Source organism: Gobio gobio (assembly GCF_949357685.1).
Source record: "Gobio gobio genome assembly, chromosome: 3".
NCBI classification, from domain to species: domain Eukaryota; kingdom Metazoa; phylum Chordata; class Actinopteri; order Cypriniformes; family Gobionidae; genus Gobio; species Gobio gobio.
Window position 1 is genome coordinate 11865368 of NC_137099.1, and position 20119 is coordinate 11885486.

The following is a 20119-nucleotide window of genomic DNA, read 5'->3' on the forward strand; positions in this document are numbered from 1 at the left end:
AAAATAAAGTGCAACCTAAAATAGAATTGAATATAGTTTTATTGTTTCCTTTAAAGAAATATTTGGCCACCCCTTTTGGTTGCACTTTATTTTAAGGTGAGATACATTGTACTTACTCAAATAAGTTCTGAGCAATACTACATGTACTAACTATAGAGTTACATGTTGCATGGTTAGTTGCATGTAATTATGTATAATTTAATGTTATTACTATAGTAAGTACATGTAGTAATGTTTAACTACGCCACCTTAAAATAAAGTGTAAGTGTTAAAGAGTAATAACAACATGTATGCACTTAAGGTTGCACTTCATTTTAAGGTGTCATTGTTACAGTGTAATTATGTATTTATTTACTGAGTACTATTAATTAACGACATGTACTTACTATAGGGTTAGGATAGGATTAGGTTTTGGGTAAGGGTTAGTTTCGTGTAATTATTATTCATTTAGTGTTATTACTATGGTATAACATATGTGACAAAGACACTGTAAAATAAAGTGTTACCACACTTACTACATAATTATGGTATGGTTTAGGGTTAGTTGCATGTACACTCTAATACCCCTTTTCCACCAGAATGAAGCGGGTGCTAGTTCAGAGCCAGTGCTAGTCCCAGTTCATAGTTGGTTCGACTGAGGAGCCTTCTAAGAACCGTTTGCTTTTCCACGGGCTGAGAGCCACAACAGAGCCAGGTCTTACGTCACTGTATACGTCTCATCTTTCTCAGTGAGGCAGCGGGAAACACAAACACACCAGGCTTGTTTGAGATGCATCGACGCTGCGCAGACCGATCCACGTATGATATTAAAAAAACGCATGAGTGAATCAAAAGCATAAGGAGTCGTGTGCTCTCGCTGAACTCGTTGTCATACGGCGATCGGTCTCTGCACAGTACCGCTGCGAACAAGCCTTCCATCAACAATGCAAACGTTGCGTTACTATTGATTCACATGGCTTTATGATCCTACATCAGCATCAAAACACAACGAATCCAACGCATTCATGCAGTTCGCCGTCATTTGTATAGATGGAGATTACAAACGAGCCGCAGCTGTTAGTTCCATTAGCTGCTATTTCAAAAATGGCGGATATCAAGTTTGTGTTCGTCTTGTTGACCCCGCCCCCAGCGCCTGACGTAATCGGTTCTTACTTCTAGCCCAGCAATGTTTTGGTGCTACTACTTAAGAACCACTTTTCCTGGCTTGGAGCTGGTGCTTTGGGTGTGGAAACACAAAGAACCGATTTGAAACTAGGCTCTGGCTCCGAACTAGCGCCAGCACTGCCTTGCTGGAAAAGGGGTATAAGAAATGCTGGGTTAAAAATAACCCAAGTTGGGTTGAAAATGGACTAACCCAGCAATTGGGTTGTTTTAACCCAGCGGTTGGGTTAAATGTTTGCTTAAAACAACCCTCTTGCTGGGTTAGTCCTTTTTTAAGGACTGGACTAACCCAGTCCATAGGTTATTTTTAATCCAGCATTTTTTAGAGTGTAGTCATCCATAGTTTACTGTTATTACTACAGTAGTGTAACATATGTAACAAGGCCTGTACAATTGTTACATAATGTTTTCTTGAACTACAACTATGGTAGAAAACACAAGCGTCTTAAAGGGATAGTTCTCCAAAAAATGAAAATTACCTCATGATTTACTCACCCTCAAGTCATCCTAGGTGTATATGACATTCTTCTTTCAGACGAAAACAATTCGTCCCCTTGGAATTATAAGGTTCTACCTGACATTTTTGTCAAAATTGAGTTATTCACATATTCTTATTCTGTGACAACTTCTTTACAATATGTGAAAGTTTTTTGGAACTTTTTATATAGAAAATAAAAAGTTCCTTTCTACACAGTCAAATGGAATGCAAAAAACTTTAAAGCTCAATATCTCCAAACCAGTCAGAATGCAGATAGAACCTTATAATTCCATGGTGGCGAATTGGAGTTATATTAAAAAATGTCCAGGCTCTTCCAAGTTTTATATTGGCAGTGAATGGCTGTTTCTGTTTTGACGTCCATAAAAGTACATCTATCCATCATAAAACTGCTCCACACGGCTCCTTCTGAAGCGAAGAGGTGTTTTGTTTTGCTCTATCCTCTGCACATGCGTCAGGTCAGGGATTACTCTTTCGACGTAAATCGAAGCTAGTTATTTTAGTTTATAAAGTTTTAAATACGGATATTTTTCTCACACACATTGCGTCGCTTCAGAAGGCCTTTATTAACCCCCCGAAGCCATATGGAACACTTTCATGATGGATAGATGCACTTTTATGGGCTTCAAAACAGAAACAGCCATTCACTGCCATTTTAATATAACTCCAATTGTATTCGTCTGAAAGAAGAATGTCATATACACCTAGGATGGCTTGAGAGTGAGTAAATCATGGGCTAATTTTCATTTTTGGGTGAACAATCCCTTTAAAGCACATTGACCAGCATCAGTCAATTCAATATATTACACACAATACAATCCCTTGCATAGCCTACACAATCTATTGTGAACACACACATTTTCCTTCTAATAATTAATAAATTGGCCAACATTGACCCTACTGTTACAGATCTAAACTTTTCATCAATAAGTAAAGCTATAATAAACAATATTTGGACTTATTCGACAACAACTTGTGCATTCTTGCATGTGTCATTTATATGCAGGGTGTAATTTGGCATCCACCTCTGTTGATGCTCAAGAGGATGAATCAGGTAATGAATCTTCTGAAGTCGTAACATCCATGACAAATCTTAAAGCTAATGCTTAGGGAGCAGAGCCACAGCACATATTACATAAAATACAGATAAAAGCTGAAGTACTGAGTTTAATTGAAGTCATCTTAGAGCTTGTACACAACCGCTGGCATATTATCTTTACAATGAGAATAAATTTGAATGCCTGAAAGCCAATCCCTGGCTAATCGGAATCTCTGGACAGATGCAATACAGTAATACCTCAGAAAGTGAACCATACCAAAAGGTTACATTTGGCCCACGGTCCGAAGGCTTTAATGATGTTTGAGAAAGTCTGGTAGTGGAGTGGTTCACATTATCTATCCAGAACCTGTGTTTTTGATCTAACTCCCTCACTAGACCTCCATGACTGCAGCATCATAGAGGTTATATGGATGTCAACACTGCAAATCATGCTATAATGACTATCCCACATGCTTCGCTTGCACTAAATGCTGAATCCATCCATTGTCTTTTAACTGTCCGTTTCCATCTCCCTAACCCCATTAGGATGGATGTGGTCCACATATGATAGAGTTTGGTCACAGCTGTCCTGCTCTGCAATAGTAACCAAAAATATACAACAAAACACACAGAATCCCACCATGAGTGTGGAGAAAAGATTAGGGGATTTTCCGAAAATAAAATATACTATATTTGTTCACGTGTGCAATGTTGACATCGCCATAAATAACTGTATAAGTCTGAGGAAACAATAATGAAACCTAACAAGGACTTTGCAGATAGCTATGGGTTATATTAGTTGTCTTTAACTATGTACTATTTTCAAACACTTGCCGCTATTGAGGTGGGATACGGGTATGGGATAAGGTTTAGTAGGTTTAAGGGTTGGTTAAGGTGTAAGGGAAGGGTAAACACTCAACCGTGTGTAATAACATAAATTTATTACAGCTGGAATTGCACGCAGGTACTTTTTAAATACAAGTACAATGTAAAAGCAAGTATGTACACAACAAGTGCATTGTATGATTGATGAATTTAAATGGTAGCACGTTAGGTAACACTTTTTGCAGTGTCCTTGTTACATATGTTATATGTACTTACCATAGAAATAACAGTATATTATGCATAATTACATGTAACTAACCCTAAACCGAACCCTATTCCTACCCAAACCCTATAGTACTTAAATATATATAAATACACTGTAACAATGACACCTTAAATAAAGTGTAACCGCACTTTATTCTACAGTCCAGTTCCCCAAGTACATACTATGCACTTATTATAGTAATTACAATAACTGGGAAACAACTAGGTAACCTATACCCCTAAACCTAACCTTAACCCATGTAGTTACCTTATACTCCCCAGTACGTTCTTAGGTAAGTACGCTGTAAGTACTGTAAAATAAAGCGCAACAATTTAAATTGTACATTGTTAAAGACACTTTGATTCTCATTGGTGTGATATTTTTCAGGTAATGTGGACGTGATTATTTTTAATTTAACATTTAATGTTTTCTTCCACAAATAAATGTGTTTGGCTTCATATATTTAAATCTAAATATCTAGTGAGCATTGAGTGTGTTCTTGTATTTATGTAGCATCTGTGTGTGTGATATCCCAGTGATTCTGAAGGCTGTGGGCCTCCCGGTGCACCCATGCTACAGCGATCAGCTTTCTCAAGTGTGACTGCAAGCATTGTTCTGCCAAACAAAGTCCTCACACTGATGTGTAGAACCCGCTTAGCAGACAGAACCTTTTTTTTCTTTTTTACTTTATGCTATTAAGCTGCAAAACACAGATATCAAGATTTATGTTAAGCAACACACATACAAGTGTAGAATTTACTTGAGAACCTGAATCAACATTTAATGACACAGCATATATATATATATATATATATATATATATATATATATATATATATATATATATATATATATATATATATATATATATATATATATATATATATATATATATATATATATATATATATATATATATATATAATAAAAATAAGAAATAAATTCACATTACTTCTGTTTGTTTGGTATTTTGATTTAAGTGATTGGTGTCTTAATATTACAAATATTTTCTAATATTCTATTCAAGAACTGATTTAACACAATATGTAATTCTGGTATTTTCCTCTTTCGCATTTTCTTTCTTTGTGTGTTTTTTGTTTTGTTTTTTGTGCATAATCAGCTAGATTGTAATATGTAATGAGATTGCCATGAACTAGAGCTGAAAACCACTGTTGGGGGAGATCCTAACATGACTCTTGTATTGTTCTGTAAGACAACATGACTCATGATCAAATCGTTGACTGACAGGTCCATGGCATTAGCACGGTTCACAATGGAACTAGGACAGCAATAGGAAGTCCATCTTTCCTCAGTTACCACCGCCTATTAACGAGCTATACTGAGCACTCTTTTTATATGCCATTTTTATAGCTAGTAGATTCATTTCTAAATTAAATGAGAAGATTATTTAACATAACAATAAGGGGGATGAGAGGAGTGCGTTTACATTTCCGTGATAGAGTTTATTCTAATTTACGTTAATGCATTTTAAGGAAAGATTATTAAAAAAATATATATATTTGTTTTATATAAATGAAAATAATATTATATATATATATATATATATATATATATATATATATATATATATATATATATATATATATATATATATATATATATATATATATAGCATCTTTTACATAATCAAATTTGTTTACAAAATTATGTAGGCTACGTTAAATAAATACTAACCCTAAAGGTATTTTTGTCATGCAGTACATATATAGCATGCTGCAATGTAAATAAGTTAACTATAGTTACAGCTTAGTTTGAAGAAAAAAGAAAAGAAAAAACCCCGCTTAATATTACAAGTTAAAAAAAATGCGCATCTTAAACTCACCGTTCCATGCATGACACGAGGCCAAAGAAAGAAAATTAAAAAAGAGTAGAAAATCCAAACACGGTTAAGCGTGAAAAAGTGAAGACATTTGTAAAATTCTCTGAAGAGGGCGGTGTGTGCCTGAGGCAAGGCCACACAAACATATCTCTTCTGCTTGATCAGTCTATCTGAAATATAATTAGACCTTAACATGGCCGAGATGGTGTAGCTAAACTGAGGTTTGGTAAAACCCTTTTTGACATCTTAAAAAAAATAGCCTTTAGCTGACAAATATTTGAGTTTTACACGTAGCCTATCCTCCTTTGAAAGTTGTGACACTTAAATTGGTATTAACTTAGCGCTGTTTATTATTATTATTATTATTATTATTAATAATATATTAGCTATATATTTTAAGAGCCTTAAGAAAATATGACAGCCTGCCCGAAGAAATACATTTGTCACTTTTCAAGATACGGGGAAATACTTACAACATGTAATCATTTTAATAAATTATAGAAAAAAGTTAAACTAGGCTAAAACAAACTTTAATAGCCTATCCATATATCAATAATTACAACGTTTTTTTGTACAACATAATTACTAACTCATTAGCAAAGACTTAAATGCAGCGTATTTTAAACCATAATTTGAACTGCTTTGAAAATAAAACTATTTTTGTATTAAATATTGCAATTTTCGTATTAAAAATTAGCCTACAAAATGTTTATTTTTCCATTAATCAATTTCATATTAATTTCACAAAGAGTCTCTTTTTGCGTCAAGTGAGAATATACGCATCCTTATAAAACCTTTTAAAAAATTAGCAACGCGTATTTTCAACTCAAATGCAAGTGTTTTTCCTCAGAGACACACGGTCTATTCTCTGCTGAATGCAGCACACTAGATACGTGTCACCTTATGGTCCTCATGAAGATGCACGGGTGAATCTGCACAAGTGCAGGAAAGAATTACTAACGAAGGTATGACTTTCTGTAAATAAGTGACTGTGCGCCACCTCCTGGGGACTTAGAGAAAGGTAGAAAGCGAAATCTCATTGTCCAAATCAAATAGCGTTCATTTAGAACCCGTGGCAGAAGAGTGGTGATGCAGTTCCAGAAAGCTTGCCGTCTTTATACACTGTAAAAATTAAAAGATAGGCTATAATTGAAGCACCATTTGAGATTCCTAAGATTGCCATACAGTGGCGGAAAAGCTTTGGAAAACCTCCAAGTTCAAATAGGCATTTGTGGACTGAAAAAAAAAACAAAACAAAAAACAAAACCCCAACAATGCTGAGTAGGCCTATAAAACATTTCCCTGCAAGAACACAAGGAACTTAGGTTCTATTTTGTAACTGAGAATAGTCCTTTCATAAAGGTTGCCTAACGGTTTGACATTCTAAGGAACCCCAAATGGTGCCTCAAATAGGCTACCTTTTCATTTTACCATGCGAAATCCCTTGGAGCACCAACACCTGCTTAAGGACATTTCTCGGATAAAAAAAAGAAAATGTCCGATTATACCAGAAGGCCTTTTCCCTTGCTGACCTAACGCCATCACATCTCATGGATAAAGATTGTAATTAGCGCGCTTTGACGGTGCGGGCTAGTAAATGTGGCATGTTCATTACCACGCCACTACCGCAGCCACTATGCATTTATCTCTTCTAGTAGGTCTTTCTCACCGCGGAGGCTCGTCGTGCAGGGTTAAGACGAGAGAGGGGGGCTAAAGACGATTCCAGTTACCTTGACACCCTAATAGACTGACTTTCCCCAACCAGTCGCAATCGAGCAAACCAGTGGAGCAAAAATCATTAGGTAAGCAACATAATCACAATCAGATCTCCTGCTTCCATTGGTGTACTTTTGCCCTCTCTCAAGGATACTCTCTTTTTTATACACTACTTTTTGGGCTTTTGCGTCACTCTTCTCGTAATCTTGACACTTTCCTCCTATATTACATCCTCCAGTTAAAAGAGATGCTGACTTCACCGCTGTTTAATCTACGCGAGGTAAATGACCTCTCGGATGAGCTCGGGTCGCTATCTGCGGCTATAGAAGTATGTTATCACCGTTATTAGAGCACGTTAAACAGTGGCTGAGAGTGTAGAGACACCGGGCGAAATTGGAAGCTTATTGTGATTGATGGGTTCCTATTAGGCGCTCGCTGTTATCGCGGCGGATGGAGGGGAACGGGGCACTGAGTTGTAACACAACAGATTACCTGAGCCTGTAGTCTCCCGAAGGATGTTTAAATAAAACATAGTCGCTCCTTTTCTCTCTCCTTTTTCTCTCCACACCTTCATTTTCACTCACGGGCCACTCCACCTACCCAACGTCATGTGCAATTTGCCCGAGCCTCTCCACTCAATAAACTGACATCGCGCTCATATTTCCTTTTATTTCCCCGACGATAAAGGAGTGCCGTCGCGAGTCTAGTACGGGGACGGAATCGTATTTTGGTTCGCGCTTTTCCAGACTTTTTTTCTTCCCTTTCTTCCCTTTTTTGGCGCACTGTGCCAACATGATTGATTGTGACTCGCAAACCGGGTGTCCAGCTCTGCCCAACAAATGACTTTGGCCCCTACCAGTAGACCTTGACCAGACAGAAATCAATATTTCACCATTAAAATCTATCAAAGAAGAGTTAAGGCTGCAGCTGTCCAAGGCGCCCTTTTGAACATTAAATCCGACACTTGTAGTACACGGGTAATCAATATATAGTGGTTCACAGATCATTTGTGGTCACCTTTTTGGTCGTGATGGATACTTGGAGAAGTCGTGATTCATTTTGTCACCCCATTAAAGCGAACTGTGACAAGTCGTTCCTTCATTTCATCTGGAAGAGATTCCTATTCCTCAAACTATGAGGGAAAGTATAGCTATATGGGGGAAACAGCAAAGGGGGGTTGTGGTGGTAAATGAAGAGCACCAGCCTCCAGGTTCCCATTTCAGTGGGAATCTATAGAGATTTTGTGTCCGGTGGAGTGTGAAAATCTCTTTGAGATAGAACAAACACTCTTGGAGACCAAACCACACGGCCGATACATACAGAATAGATGGCAGTTTACAAGCCATTACAGATTAGGTTTAACCATGGTCAAATAGAATTTCAGATATAAATGGTGCAACTGTGAATATAATCAGGCTGCGATATTAAGTGCATACTTATTCAGTTGCCTTAGCAGACAAAGTCAATTTACAAAACTTACATCAGTTATTAATGTATTCTTGATTATTGTTTTGTATGTGTGTGTGTGTGTGTAGCCTTGGTCCACAGCAAGCTTTATTTGGTTTGTCGTAATTGTTTTCAGGTGATCCTATACAGCAAAATAAAAACGGATGAGGTCTGTTTATCATTGAGGGAGGGGCATCTTTTCCAGTCAACCTCTGGAAAAGATCAGTCTGCCTGCATGGCATGATTACTTGTATTTGTACTCAATGTCCTGCTAACTGTGCTGTTTTTCTAAAACCCATCCAGTGGCTAAAGAAATCGTCCCTAGCTTTCTCAACCCATATGCTACGGCGTACCTGCTGCGGCGAAGATTATTAGTTACAAGCAACTGTCATTAAAAATGGATTTATTCATCCTCTGCGGGGAGCAGGTCTGCCCTCCTGATGACGAGTATCCCCTAACAGGATGGTGGGCTTTCTCACAACGCAACCCTGTACACTTATTAAAAACCAATGCCAAAATGTATGTTACGTTTGCATTAATCGTGATGTGGGACTAGTGTCTTTTAGACACGTTTGTTCTATGCATTATATTGTCTTAAAATGGCTCATGAAGATTTGCTGTCACACTTCCAGTGAGTATTCCAAGGTTGCAACATTTCTAATGTTTCTGTCCAGGACAATTTTAACAAAGATTGACTTTTTGTATAAATACATGCATGTTGTCACATTAAATGGGCTAAATTGTCACAATAGGGATCTGTCATTAAAAAGCCAATAAAATATGTAATGGCTTTTCAGAAAGCAAAAAATAAAAACACATTAATTAAATTAGCATGTATAAAATCACATATGGAAATATCATATTGCTATTGTTTTGGTAGCACTTTATTGTACAGTCCTGTACATATGATGTACTTATTACAGTACTTACAATTACTGGGTAATAACTAGGTACGTACTCCTAAGTTTAACCTTAACCTAGTTACCTTATATTGTATAGTGGGTAAGTACACAGTAAGTACACGTACTGTAAAATAAAGTTCAACCATGGTTTTTGTCAAAAACAGAAACACTCTCTCACTGGCATGATGACCAATCCTGCATTGACTTTGTAGCTGCCGCCATTTGTCAACAAAAAAAAAAACTCCATCAAATATGAGTACTCTCAATGTCCACTATATGCACACAGTCATAACATTATTATTTACCTTACAAACATTGACCCAGAACACTCATAAAAATCCTTCAGTACTGTATTTGAATTATCGTTTTCAGTTCCCTGATAAAAATTAATTGCTGCTTCAACACATTATGGTTCAAAATGCTGGTTGATTCATCGCTGCCAAGATGAGGAGATCTTGAAGTGACAATGAATATTTAGTCAGGAAGAGGCAAAACGGAGATGGTACTCCTGTCACATAGAGGAGGAGGAGAAGAAGAGGCCGAAACGATAAGTGATTACGGTCAGACGCTCCATTCATCATCTGCTGCTGTGTGCAGTTTCCAGGGTCTTCACTGTTATCAGCAATACATAGACCAAATGTCAGTGCCCCTGAATAAATCTACCTCTCAGCGTCTACCTCGGACCGATTATAAGACCTTGGTCTTGCTTGATCATCAACCTCTCTTATGGGCTGCTGTATGGAAAATAAACCTAAACTGTATACACACATATGGGGGGAAAATACCTTTATGCAACTGCCTTTAAAAGTAGGGTAGGCAATTTTCGGAGTGGCTAGCAATAGCAAGTCAGCTTTGAAAGCATGAGATCCCACGCTCCCTTCAAAACATCTCCAAAGCCACGCCTCCTCCGAGTCTGCAAAGCGTCACGAGACAAGATATTAATCTACCCCTTGTCTCAAAGCACATAACATTACAATAATAATGAACATAACCGACTTAAAGAGCACTGACCTGTACCACCTGACTGCTGCAGATTCATTTCGACGTTGATATGTTGCCATTGAAACGCATAAATTCGAGTCACGAACTGCTCCGTGTATAACGTCATGGGTTTCCAACTCACCCAAATTACAGTAGTTATGGTGTTGAACGCAGCATTATCTTGTTGTTTTGGTTCAGGAGGAACTGTACAAGGTGGCTGCTGTTTGATTGTTGTTGCTTACGACGTGTAAGGTCTGCGTGAGCAGGGTGCTTGGAAGTATGAAAATACCAGACTGATCTCATGAAATAGCGTATGTATGACACGCCAATTCGCTATGCCATTTTGGCGTGCTATCAAGACGCATAAACGCTTTTTAGCGTGTTTATGAACGCCGTTTCATTCTATTCCCCCTACACTGCCCCTACCCATCACACACACACACACACACACACACACACACACACACGGACACACACACACACTGCCCCTGCACCTACCCATCACAAGAAACATTCTGCATTTTTACATTTTCAAAAAAACATAATTTAGTATGTTTATAAATCCATTTACATTCACACGGAATCACACGGCGTAGACCTACACACGGATAGCTCAAAATGCGTACAGATAACACGCCATTTGGCTATAGAAAGTGGCGTGTATGTTTACGCAAAGTCATGATGTCATGTTGGAAAATACATATGTTGACAGGGAGGTAGGACATCGTATCATTGCATTCGGACCATTTTATGGTCCTACGCTTTACACAGACAATACATATAAATACATTTAGACCACTTAACTTAGTGATTGCTATCAGGATGTCGAGATGTTCCAGAAACACAAGTCTATATTTTCACTCATCCAGAGGAAATTTAAGCTATCCTGGCCAGTGCTGAAGAAAAAATGTGATGCAACACATTTAAGCTTGTTCAAGGTTACTGAGTTTACATGTGTTTTCTGCGGCCCAGTGGATAAACTAATGAGCTAATGCCAACTATGGCCTGACTTTGTTGCTCCTCACAGTGCTTTCTGCTCATTTCACATGATGGACGATACAGTTTGCAAGCCCATCCATTGCTATAAAGCAGCTTAGTGTCCTGTCACTCTGTATCAGCACTGGTGTGATGATACAGGTGGTAACATGATGTATTTCTTAAACTCTCAAATTGCCTTCAGAAAGAAAATAGGCCATAGTGATAGTAAGAAACACATGCACTGATATGACTGATATTAATATATCAGGGCTAATGGGTAAACAGTACAGAAGAGATGGACTATAGCCTATAAAATATGATGCTTTAAATAGTTTAGAGGACAAATATCCTCAAAAATGTCGAGGTAACAAATACAAAAAAAACAAAAAAAGCAAGTGTTTAACAAATGTGTTTTAATGGCGACATTTACATTTTCAAGGATAAAAACGAGCCAGATGAGCATTGTAATTTTCAAAACAGTAGTATTTTGTCACCATATTTTATTTTTATTTAAAAGATGTTTTTCAATTTTCTCGAATGTCAGCTGAATGATAGACACCCTATATAGTAACCAATTGAACGTGGGCCGTCTTCTCCCTCACCGCCTCGTTTTCATTTGCGGAAAATTAAATATGGCGTCTTGTCGAATAAGGTCCATAACAATGAGTTCGTATTGCAGCTGTGTTTGAAAGCTCGGGTATTTTAGTCACTGCAGATTCAGAATAGGGTTCTGCTTGCCTGCGCATCCACTATCTGTTAATTGAGGCGAGGGAGAGAGCAGTTACTAGACCTGTCAGTGTTAATCAAGCCTCATCTCTTAACACAAGCCGCGCTTTGCAACGAGCTGAAGATTAATATTCCGACCGAAACAGATGATAAATCATTTGTACATAATTAGCGCTAGGCAAGGTTATAGCTGACACGAATTTTTATCTTAATTACGGGGGAAATTTGTTCCATTAATTTAATTTGTCGCGCACGGACGCGCCCGCGCCTAACAAAGTTAATCTTACACCTGTCAGTGCGCTGCTGAGGTAGGCTGTGTCTCCAAAGCTAGTGAGCGAATTCGCTGTCTACTGCATCCTAAACAGCTTTTCACCATCATGGAATTTCATAAGTGTCTGATTTGAGATAACGATGGTCAAATCGAATTCGAATCTTTTCAGTGAATCAGATGAAACGGTCTGCGATTCATTCATTCATTAGGCTATTGTAGCCTACTCAATCGGTCGAGGTTCTCGAGTCAACAACTCACTGAACCGAGAACCGACTCGTAATGAGCCGAGAACCTAGTGAAATTATAGTAAACACAGGCCTGGAGAGTACAGTAGCAAAATATTATAAGAAAACATAGGCTACTGAAAAAAAATTATGTTTTGTTTTAACAATAACCAAAAATATCCTACCTAAATGGATTATTATTCAGTGTTAATTATATTTAGGCCTAGGCCCTACAGGAATTAGTTCATCATGAATGAAGGAGGACATATAGCCTACAATTAGCTGCAACAAACACCCATATTAATACATAGGCTAATTTATAACATTTTAAAACACTCAGTTGGCTATCTTCTGCATAAGGCGGGAGAAAGTTTCAGCATGTCACGCAGAAATGTTAAAGATGTCACATGGTGACTTAATTAGCCTACAATGACGTAAAAGTGATTGAACATTGTCTTTGAAACGAACTGTTCGAAAACATGACTCCCTGCAGGGCTTTTGTGTTGTCTTGTCAGCAAAGACTTTACCTGTTTATTGTTCAGAAATTTCAACTAACTCGTTGAAAACCAACGCATCGACATTCTCTAAACTCCTAAACTCTAGATCAGTGGATCCTAATGGATTCTCGCATTCAGACCAAAGCAGCGATTCAATTAGCAATATAATATTGAATAGAGACTCTTAAAAGTATTTCCCTCGCCTGAATAACCCTTAAATTCCTCTCAATCTTTGCTTAAGTCTGTTCATAAAGTCTGATATAATGTTCCATATTTCAATTAAAAACAAATGATGCACTTATTATGACATTTAAACAGTTAAAATCCCCTAAGGTGAAACGTAAACAGGCCTACCTGAGAAGGCTCATCCGCAAATGTGAAACGTAGGTCGACCAAACTGTGGGACAATACTGCCCTCTGCAGGACTTAAATGTGTAGTTCACATTCGTCTGCACTGTGGACAATTGTAACCCCTTAAACAGACACAGTGTTTCGACTTATGACTATATATAGTTGTATCAGGTTTTGAAGCTAATTGAATAGCTGTTTTGTGAGAACAGATGCTCTGGTCTTTCATTTCCAACAGTTAGTAGAACTGATTCATGTACTGTTTTGTCCAAAACACCTGCAGTGTTTTGGCGCCCTCTCCTGGTCAATGTTGTAGGGGAGAGCGGGGCACAACCTAACGCTTTTTGACTTTCTCAGTTTGGTTAAATCCACTTGTGGTTCAGAGTATTTATTTTTCCCACATTAATTGCACACATGTCTAGTAAAAATATGTGGTTTTGTTTCATTAATACTGTGTATACTTTTTTCTTGACTTACCCCGAAAGAATGGAAGTGAAATGTGACAACATGCCCCGTAGGTGGGGTAGTCTACATTGTAACACGTGAGGCCGGGGCACAATGTAACATGACCATATGACAGTTTAAAATGTTATCTGATATAACCAAAAAAATATCCAAAACAGACTAAAATATTTTGTCAATAAAATACAATTATTAACTTTTTCGAATAAAAATAATGGCATTTTTTAATCATTAAAAATAAACATATTTTTGAGTTTTACAACAAACAGACCTCAAAGCAAAGTTATACAGCATAGTTAAAAAATATATAATTAAGCATTTCTGAACATTGACACAGTATTTATTCACATTTTTCTCATGATTTCTCAATAGAATTCATAAAAGTGTGTTTTTATGATGCGTTTTAGCGGTCATCAATATTGCAAATCCTCCAAAGTTTTTTGTAAAAAATGTATGTACATTTATAACACTAATACTTTGTATTTTATTACTTTTGCATCAAATTACAAAAAACAAGTTACCACTGCTGTGAGGGTGTTTCTAATAGCATCTATGGGAGTGATGGTGAAAATTTACATATTTCTCTCTTTTGACTGCGGTCATCAATCTCACTCAATTTTTTCCCTCTTTTTGAAAGTTGTGAAATCACTATTGTGGCGTTTTTCTTTTGCTATTTGAGCAAATGGGCACAAACAAAAAAAATATTTTATGTATTCTCTCATTCACCGCTATAAAAGTTAACCCAATTATGACAACTTCCGCTCTAAGAATAGGGGCTCAATATAACAGTGTTACAACCTATAGTTACAACACACCCCACCTGCTCAACTGGGATTTAAACCCGGCTCATGTCTTCTGCTGGTTAGATCCGCATTAAATAACTATCTCAACTTAAATAACAGATATAAGTTTAAAATAATATCAGATTTGTCTTATTTTCAATAAACACAAAACACAGAGATGAAAAATAAACTTAAGAAATTTACTTTTGCTATGGTTAAATAAAAGTTCAGTGATATCTTCCAAAGATTTTTTAATTTTGATGCAATTTTTTCTCTAAATAATGTTGATATGGCAACTAGTAATACACTAAGTTTCGTCCTCCTGGCATGCGTGGCAAGTTTTAAACCATGTGTGTTACAACTAACCCTGCATTAGGTTGTGCCCCGCTCTCCCCTAGTAAGCATTTTTGGTCAAATTAAGATACTTGAGTGTAATTTGACTTCTCAACGTTCAATTTAATAGCAAGGTATATTACCATATAAATCTTCCAAATACAAGTTCAATTGAGAAAAAAAAATGCATTTATGAAATATTGCAATACAGATTTAGTACAAACATGAAATAATGGAAAAAATAAACACCTTTTTTCTGTATTCAAAAACTTGTGCAGAGTTATGTCCACTCAAATATAAACAAAGCAGCTTATATTATGAATTCTATGTAGTATTTTAACACTTCATCATTTTGAAAATTATATATGCTGTTATATATAATATAGCCTATGCAGTTTGTGAGTTAGTGAACTTAAAGTTACCATTGTGAGTACTGCTAACATGGGAAACAGAGAATTTAAAGATACTTGAACACAGAAAAAGAGAGTTGCACCATGAAACAAGGCTCTTGAAATTGATTTTGTTAAGTGCAATTGTTGAGCATATACAGTGGGGAGAACAAGTATTTGATACACTGCCAATTTGCAGGTTTTCCTACTTACAAAGCATAGAGGTCTGTAATTTTAATCATAGGTACTCTTCAACTGTGAGAGACGATATCTAAAACAAAAATCCAGAAAATCACATTGTATGATTTTTAAATAATTAATTTGCATTTTACTGCATGACATAAGTATTTGATCACCTACCATCCAGTAAGAAATCCGGCTCTCACAGACCTGTTAGTTTTTCTTTAAGAAGTCCTCCTGTTCTCCACTCATTACCTGTATTAACTGCACCTGCTGAACTTGTTACCTGTATAAAAGACACCTGTCCACACACTCAATCAAACAGACTCCAACCTCTCCACAATGGCCAAGACCAGAGAGCTATGTAAGGACATCGGGGATAAAATTGTAGACCTGCACAAGGCTGGGATGGGCTACAGGACAATAGGCAAGCAGCTTGGTGAGAAGGCAACAAACGTTGGCGCAATTGTTAGAAAATGGAAGAAGTTCAAGATGACGTTCAATCTCCCTCAGTCTGGGGCACCATGCAAGATCTCATCTCGTGGAGCATCAATGATCATGATTAAGGTGAGTGATCAGCCCAGAACTACAGGGCAGGACCTGGTCAATGACCTGAAGAGAGCTGGGACCACAGTCTCAAAGAAAACCATTAGTAACACACTACGCCGTCATGGATTAAAATCCTGCAGCGCACGCAAGGTCCCCCTGCTCAAGCCAGCACATGTCCAGTCCCGTCTGAAGTTTGCCAATGACCATCTGGATGATCCAGAGGAGGAATGGGAGAAGGTCATGGGGTCTGTTGAGACAAAGATAGAGCTTTTTTGTCTAAACTCCACTCGCTGTGTTTGGAGGAAGAAGAAGGATGAGTACAACCCCAAGAACACCATCCCAACCGTGAAGCATGGAAGTGGAAACATCATTCTTCGGGATGCTTTTCTGCAAAAGGGACAGGACGACTGCAGCATATTGAGGCGAGGATGGATGGGGCCATGTATTGCGAGATCTTGGCCAACAACCTCCTTCCCTCTGTAAGAGCATTGAATATGGGTCAATGCATGACAATGACCCGAAACACACAGCCAGGGCAACTAAGGAGTGGCTCCGTAAGAAGCATCTCAAGGTCCTGGAGTGGCCTAGCCAGTCTCTAGACCTGAACTCAATAGAGAATCTTTGGAGGGAGCTGAAAGTCTGTATTGCCCAGCGACAGCCCCGAAACCTGAAGGATCTGGAGAAGGTCTGTATGGAGGAGTGGGCCAAAATCCCTGCTGCAGTGTGTGCAAACCTGGTCAAGAACTACAGGAAACGTAAGATCTCTGTAATTGCAAACAAAGGTTTCTGTACCAAATATTAAGTTCTGCTTTTCTGATGTATTAAATACTGTACTTATGTCATGTAATAAAATGCAAATGAATTACTTAAAAATCATACAATGTGATTTTCTGGATTTTTGTTTTAGTTTCCGTCACTCACAGTTGAAGAGTACCTATGATAAAAATTACAGACTTCTACATGCTTTGTAACCTGCAAAATCAGCAGTGTATCAAATACTTGTTCTCCCCACTGTATATATATATATATATATATATATATATATATATATATATATATATATATATATATATATGTTCAACAAGGAAACCATCAAGTATTTGAGCCAAATTAGTGTTGATCAATTTGAAAGAGAGAACCTTTGTACCTGTAGAGATTTTATCAAATCACAAAAATTTGAAATGTATGCCTCAGATCTTTTTATCAAGGGTGAAGGATAAGATATTTGTAAAAAGACTCAACTGTGCCTTTTAGCGAGGCCATTGAACGTTTTTTATTGTTTTCTTGAGCAAATTAACCATCTTAAAAAAACATGTTTCATGTCTGCCATTATGTGAATATTATATTCTTTGTACAGTTTTAGCCAGCTTATGTGCACAAATACCTTCCTCTTCAATATTCCTTGACAAAACCAGATTGGCTAAGAGGTAAATACAGAGAGAGGTGTCAAACTGTTGTTTTGAATGAGAAAGAGTGCAGTATTGTACAGGGCTGAGATAGAGAGCTGTAGTCGCTGAGAGGTCCGACAGTGTGCTTGTTCTCCAGTCTCCAGTCTCGGAAAGGAGGACTCGATGTCCTCCTCATATTTCGTTTAGGTAGAGGGTCACACTTGCAGCCTCTCTCTCAGCAGGAAGAGGCACTGATCTTCTCTGATACTTCAAGATCTGATTTGGCGACAAGAAACCGGAGCCGTCCTCCCCCCAGACGAATCAAATCCACAGCACTGTCAGAGACAGACATAGGTCGGGATTCAAATTGCATGGTTAACAGAAACACATTTTCATTGCAAAGGATCATGCCTGGTGAAAATGTCATGGTATTTGCGATTGCTGATGGTGTAGCCTATATAGAGCCCTAACCTCTGATAGTCTGCTCCTATGAGACTGGTCCCATTCACTGCCAGGATTCTGTCACCAATGCAAAGTCGCCCATCTGCAGCAGCCGGTCCATCTGGAATCAGCGTCCTGATGTAGATTCCAGGAGAGTTCAGAGGGGTGTGCTGTATATACAGAGAGTGAGAAAACCGAGAACAATTTTTTTTTTTTTGGTTGTGTTTTTAAAACAGAAAATATGGAATCATAGTGAAATGACCAGGCTAGTTTGAATTAAAGCTCATAATATGAATCAGAATTTTGTTTTCGCAAAAAAAAAAAAATTCGCCACTTTCAGCTTGCAGGCTAAAGCATCATCCAAAACATAATCAAACATCTGTCCAAAAATAGTAGCTACATTGGATTTGATCACCAAAAATTTAAGTCTTTTAGTTAGGCTTTTTTGGCTGTTTTATAGTAATAATACGGGCTTAGTATACAAGTTCTGTTCCAAAACCTAAGGTGCCTGTCTGTCTAGAAATAATTTATCTTAAAGTCCCCATGAAATCAAAATTGAAGTTCTTTGGCTTTTAGTATGAATATGTTAGTCTTACTGTTATCTATAAGCTAGTGTGCTCCAAAACAGTGACAAAATGCACATTTAGCATATATAAGCATTCAAAGCTGACAATCTCTCACTTCCGACAATATGGATCGATGATTTTCATGACATCACTGCACTTCAGCTTCTCATCAGATTTTCTGTCCAATCAAATGCTCTCTAGAATCTACAGCGTCCCGCCCCCAAATAAACGATGAACCCACGGCTAAAATCGGTCACTTGTTCACACATTTACCGTTTTGTACATGGTGAATGGCACATAGCACACTATGTAGGGATAGGGAACGATTCAGACAGTGTAAATATGCTTTGCATTGGGGCAAATTAAGTCTGGTTTCACATTAGTGTCACGTGAACCGCCGTAGCACGCACACAGTCTGCTCCGGTCCAGAGACACGATAGCACAGAGGATCATGTGTGCGAGTCGGCGGAGACCAAAAAACGTATCAGACCCATTTGAATTTTACACAGAATGCTTTATTTTAAAGCGATATGGAGATTAGAGGAAAAATGGATAGCTGTGATATAAACAAAATGCAATTGGCTATTTTAAAAAAAGAGGAGTTGTTCTATATGTCACGCCCTGTCTTCCTGTTTCAGTGGAAATTACGTTGACACATTGAATAATGCTGCCTTTCCAGGCACTTCAGTGGTCCTAATTATATTGGATGATTTTTAACGAGATTGTCTCAATATATTCTGGGATTACAACGAAGGATGTATGCAAAACTGCCTTACATTTGGGATAAATCAGGATTAAAGGCAGCGTAAATTAGCTGGCTGCGTTTCTTACGTTGCTTCTTACACGTTTCCTGACACTCTCAAAGCGAAATGGCCAGTGTGAGGCGCTAAAGGATGTTCAGTTTTATCCAAAACAGAACGTGAATCTGGCAATGTTTGTTGTATGTGCCGCGGCAGTTCAGAAAGTAAATGGTTAGTTCACCCAAAAATTAAAATTCTGTCATTAATTATTCACCCTCGTGTCGTTCCACAGCCGTAACCTCATCATCAGAACACAAATGAAGATATTTTTAATGAAATTCGTTTCTGTCTCTCCATAGAGATCCAATGCAAAGTACACATTCAGGGCCCTGAACGGTAGTAAAGACATCATTAAAGTAATCCATGTGATTTCATTGGTTTAACTTCATTTTTTTTTGTTTTATTGCATAATTTAAAAACATAATTGATCTTAATACAAAATAATATTATCCAAAGCGTGTTCATGCAACAATGTCAGCTCTTGCGTGAACACAAATGCAGTGCGTCGTGATGC

At 37.6% G+C, this 20119-nt stretch overlaps 1 protein-coding gene across 1 annotated transcript in view; it reads right to left on the reverse strand.

Moving 5' to 3' along the window:
- Positions 1-18033: 18033 nt before the first annotated feature.
- Positions 18034-20119, reverse strand: part of radil (Ras association and DIL domains) — a gene marked incomplete at both ends in the record, with an annotated part of 37727 nt that continues 35641 nt past the window's right edge. Inside the window, 2 exons of the mRNA XM_079811283.1 lie at positions 18034-18133; positions 18270-18409. Coding sequence (XP_079667409.1) covers positions 18034-18133; positions 18270-18409 — 240 coding nt within the window. The remainder of the gene's footprint in view (positions 18134-18269; positions 18410-20119) is intronic.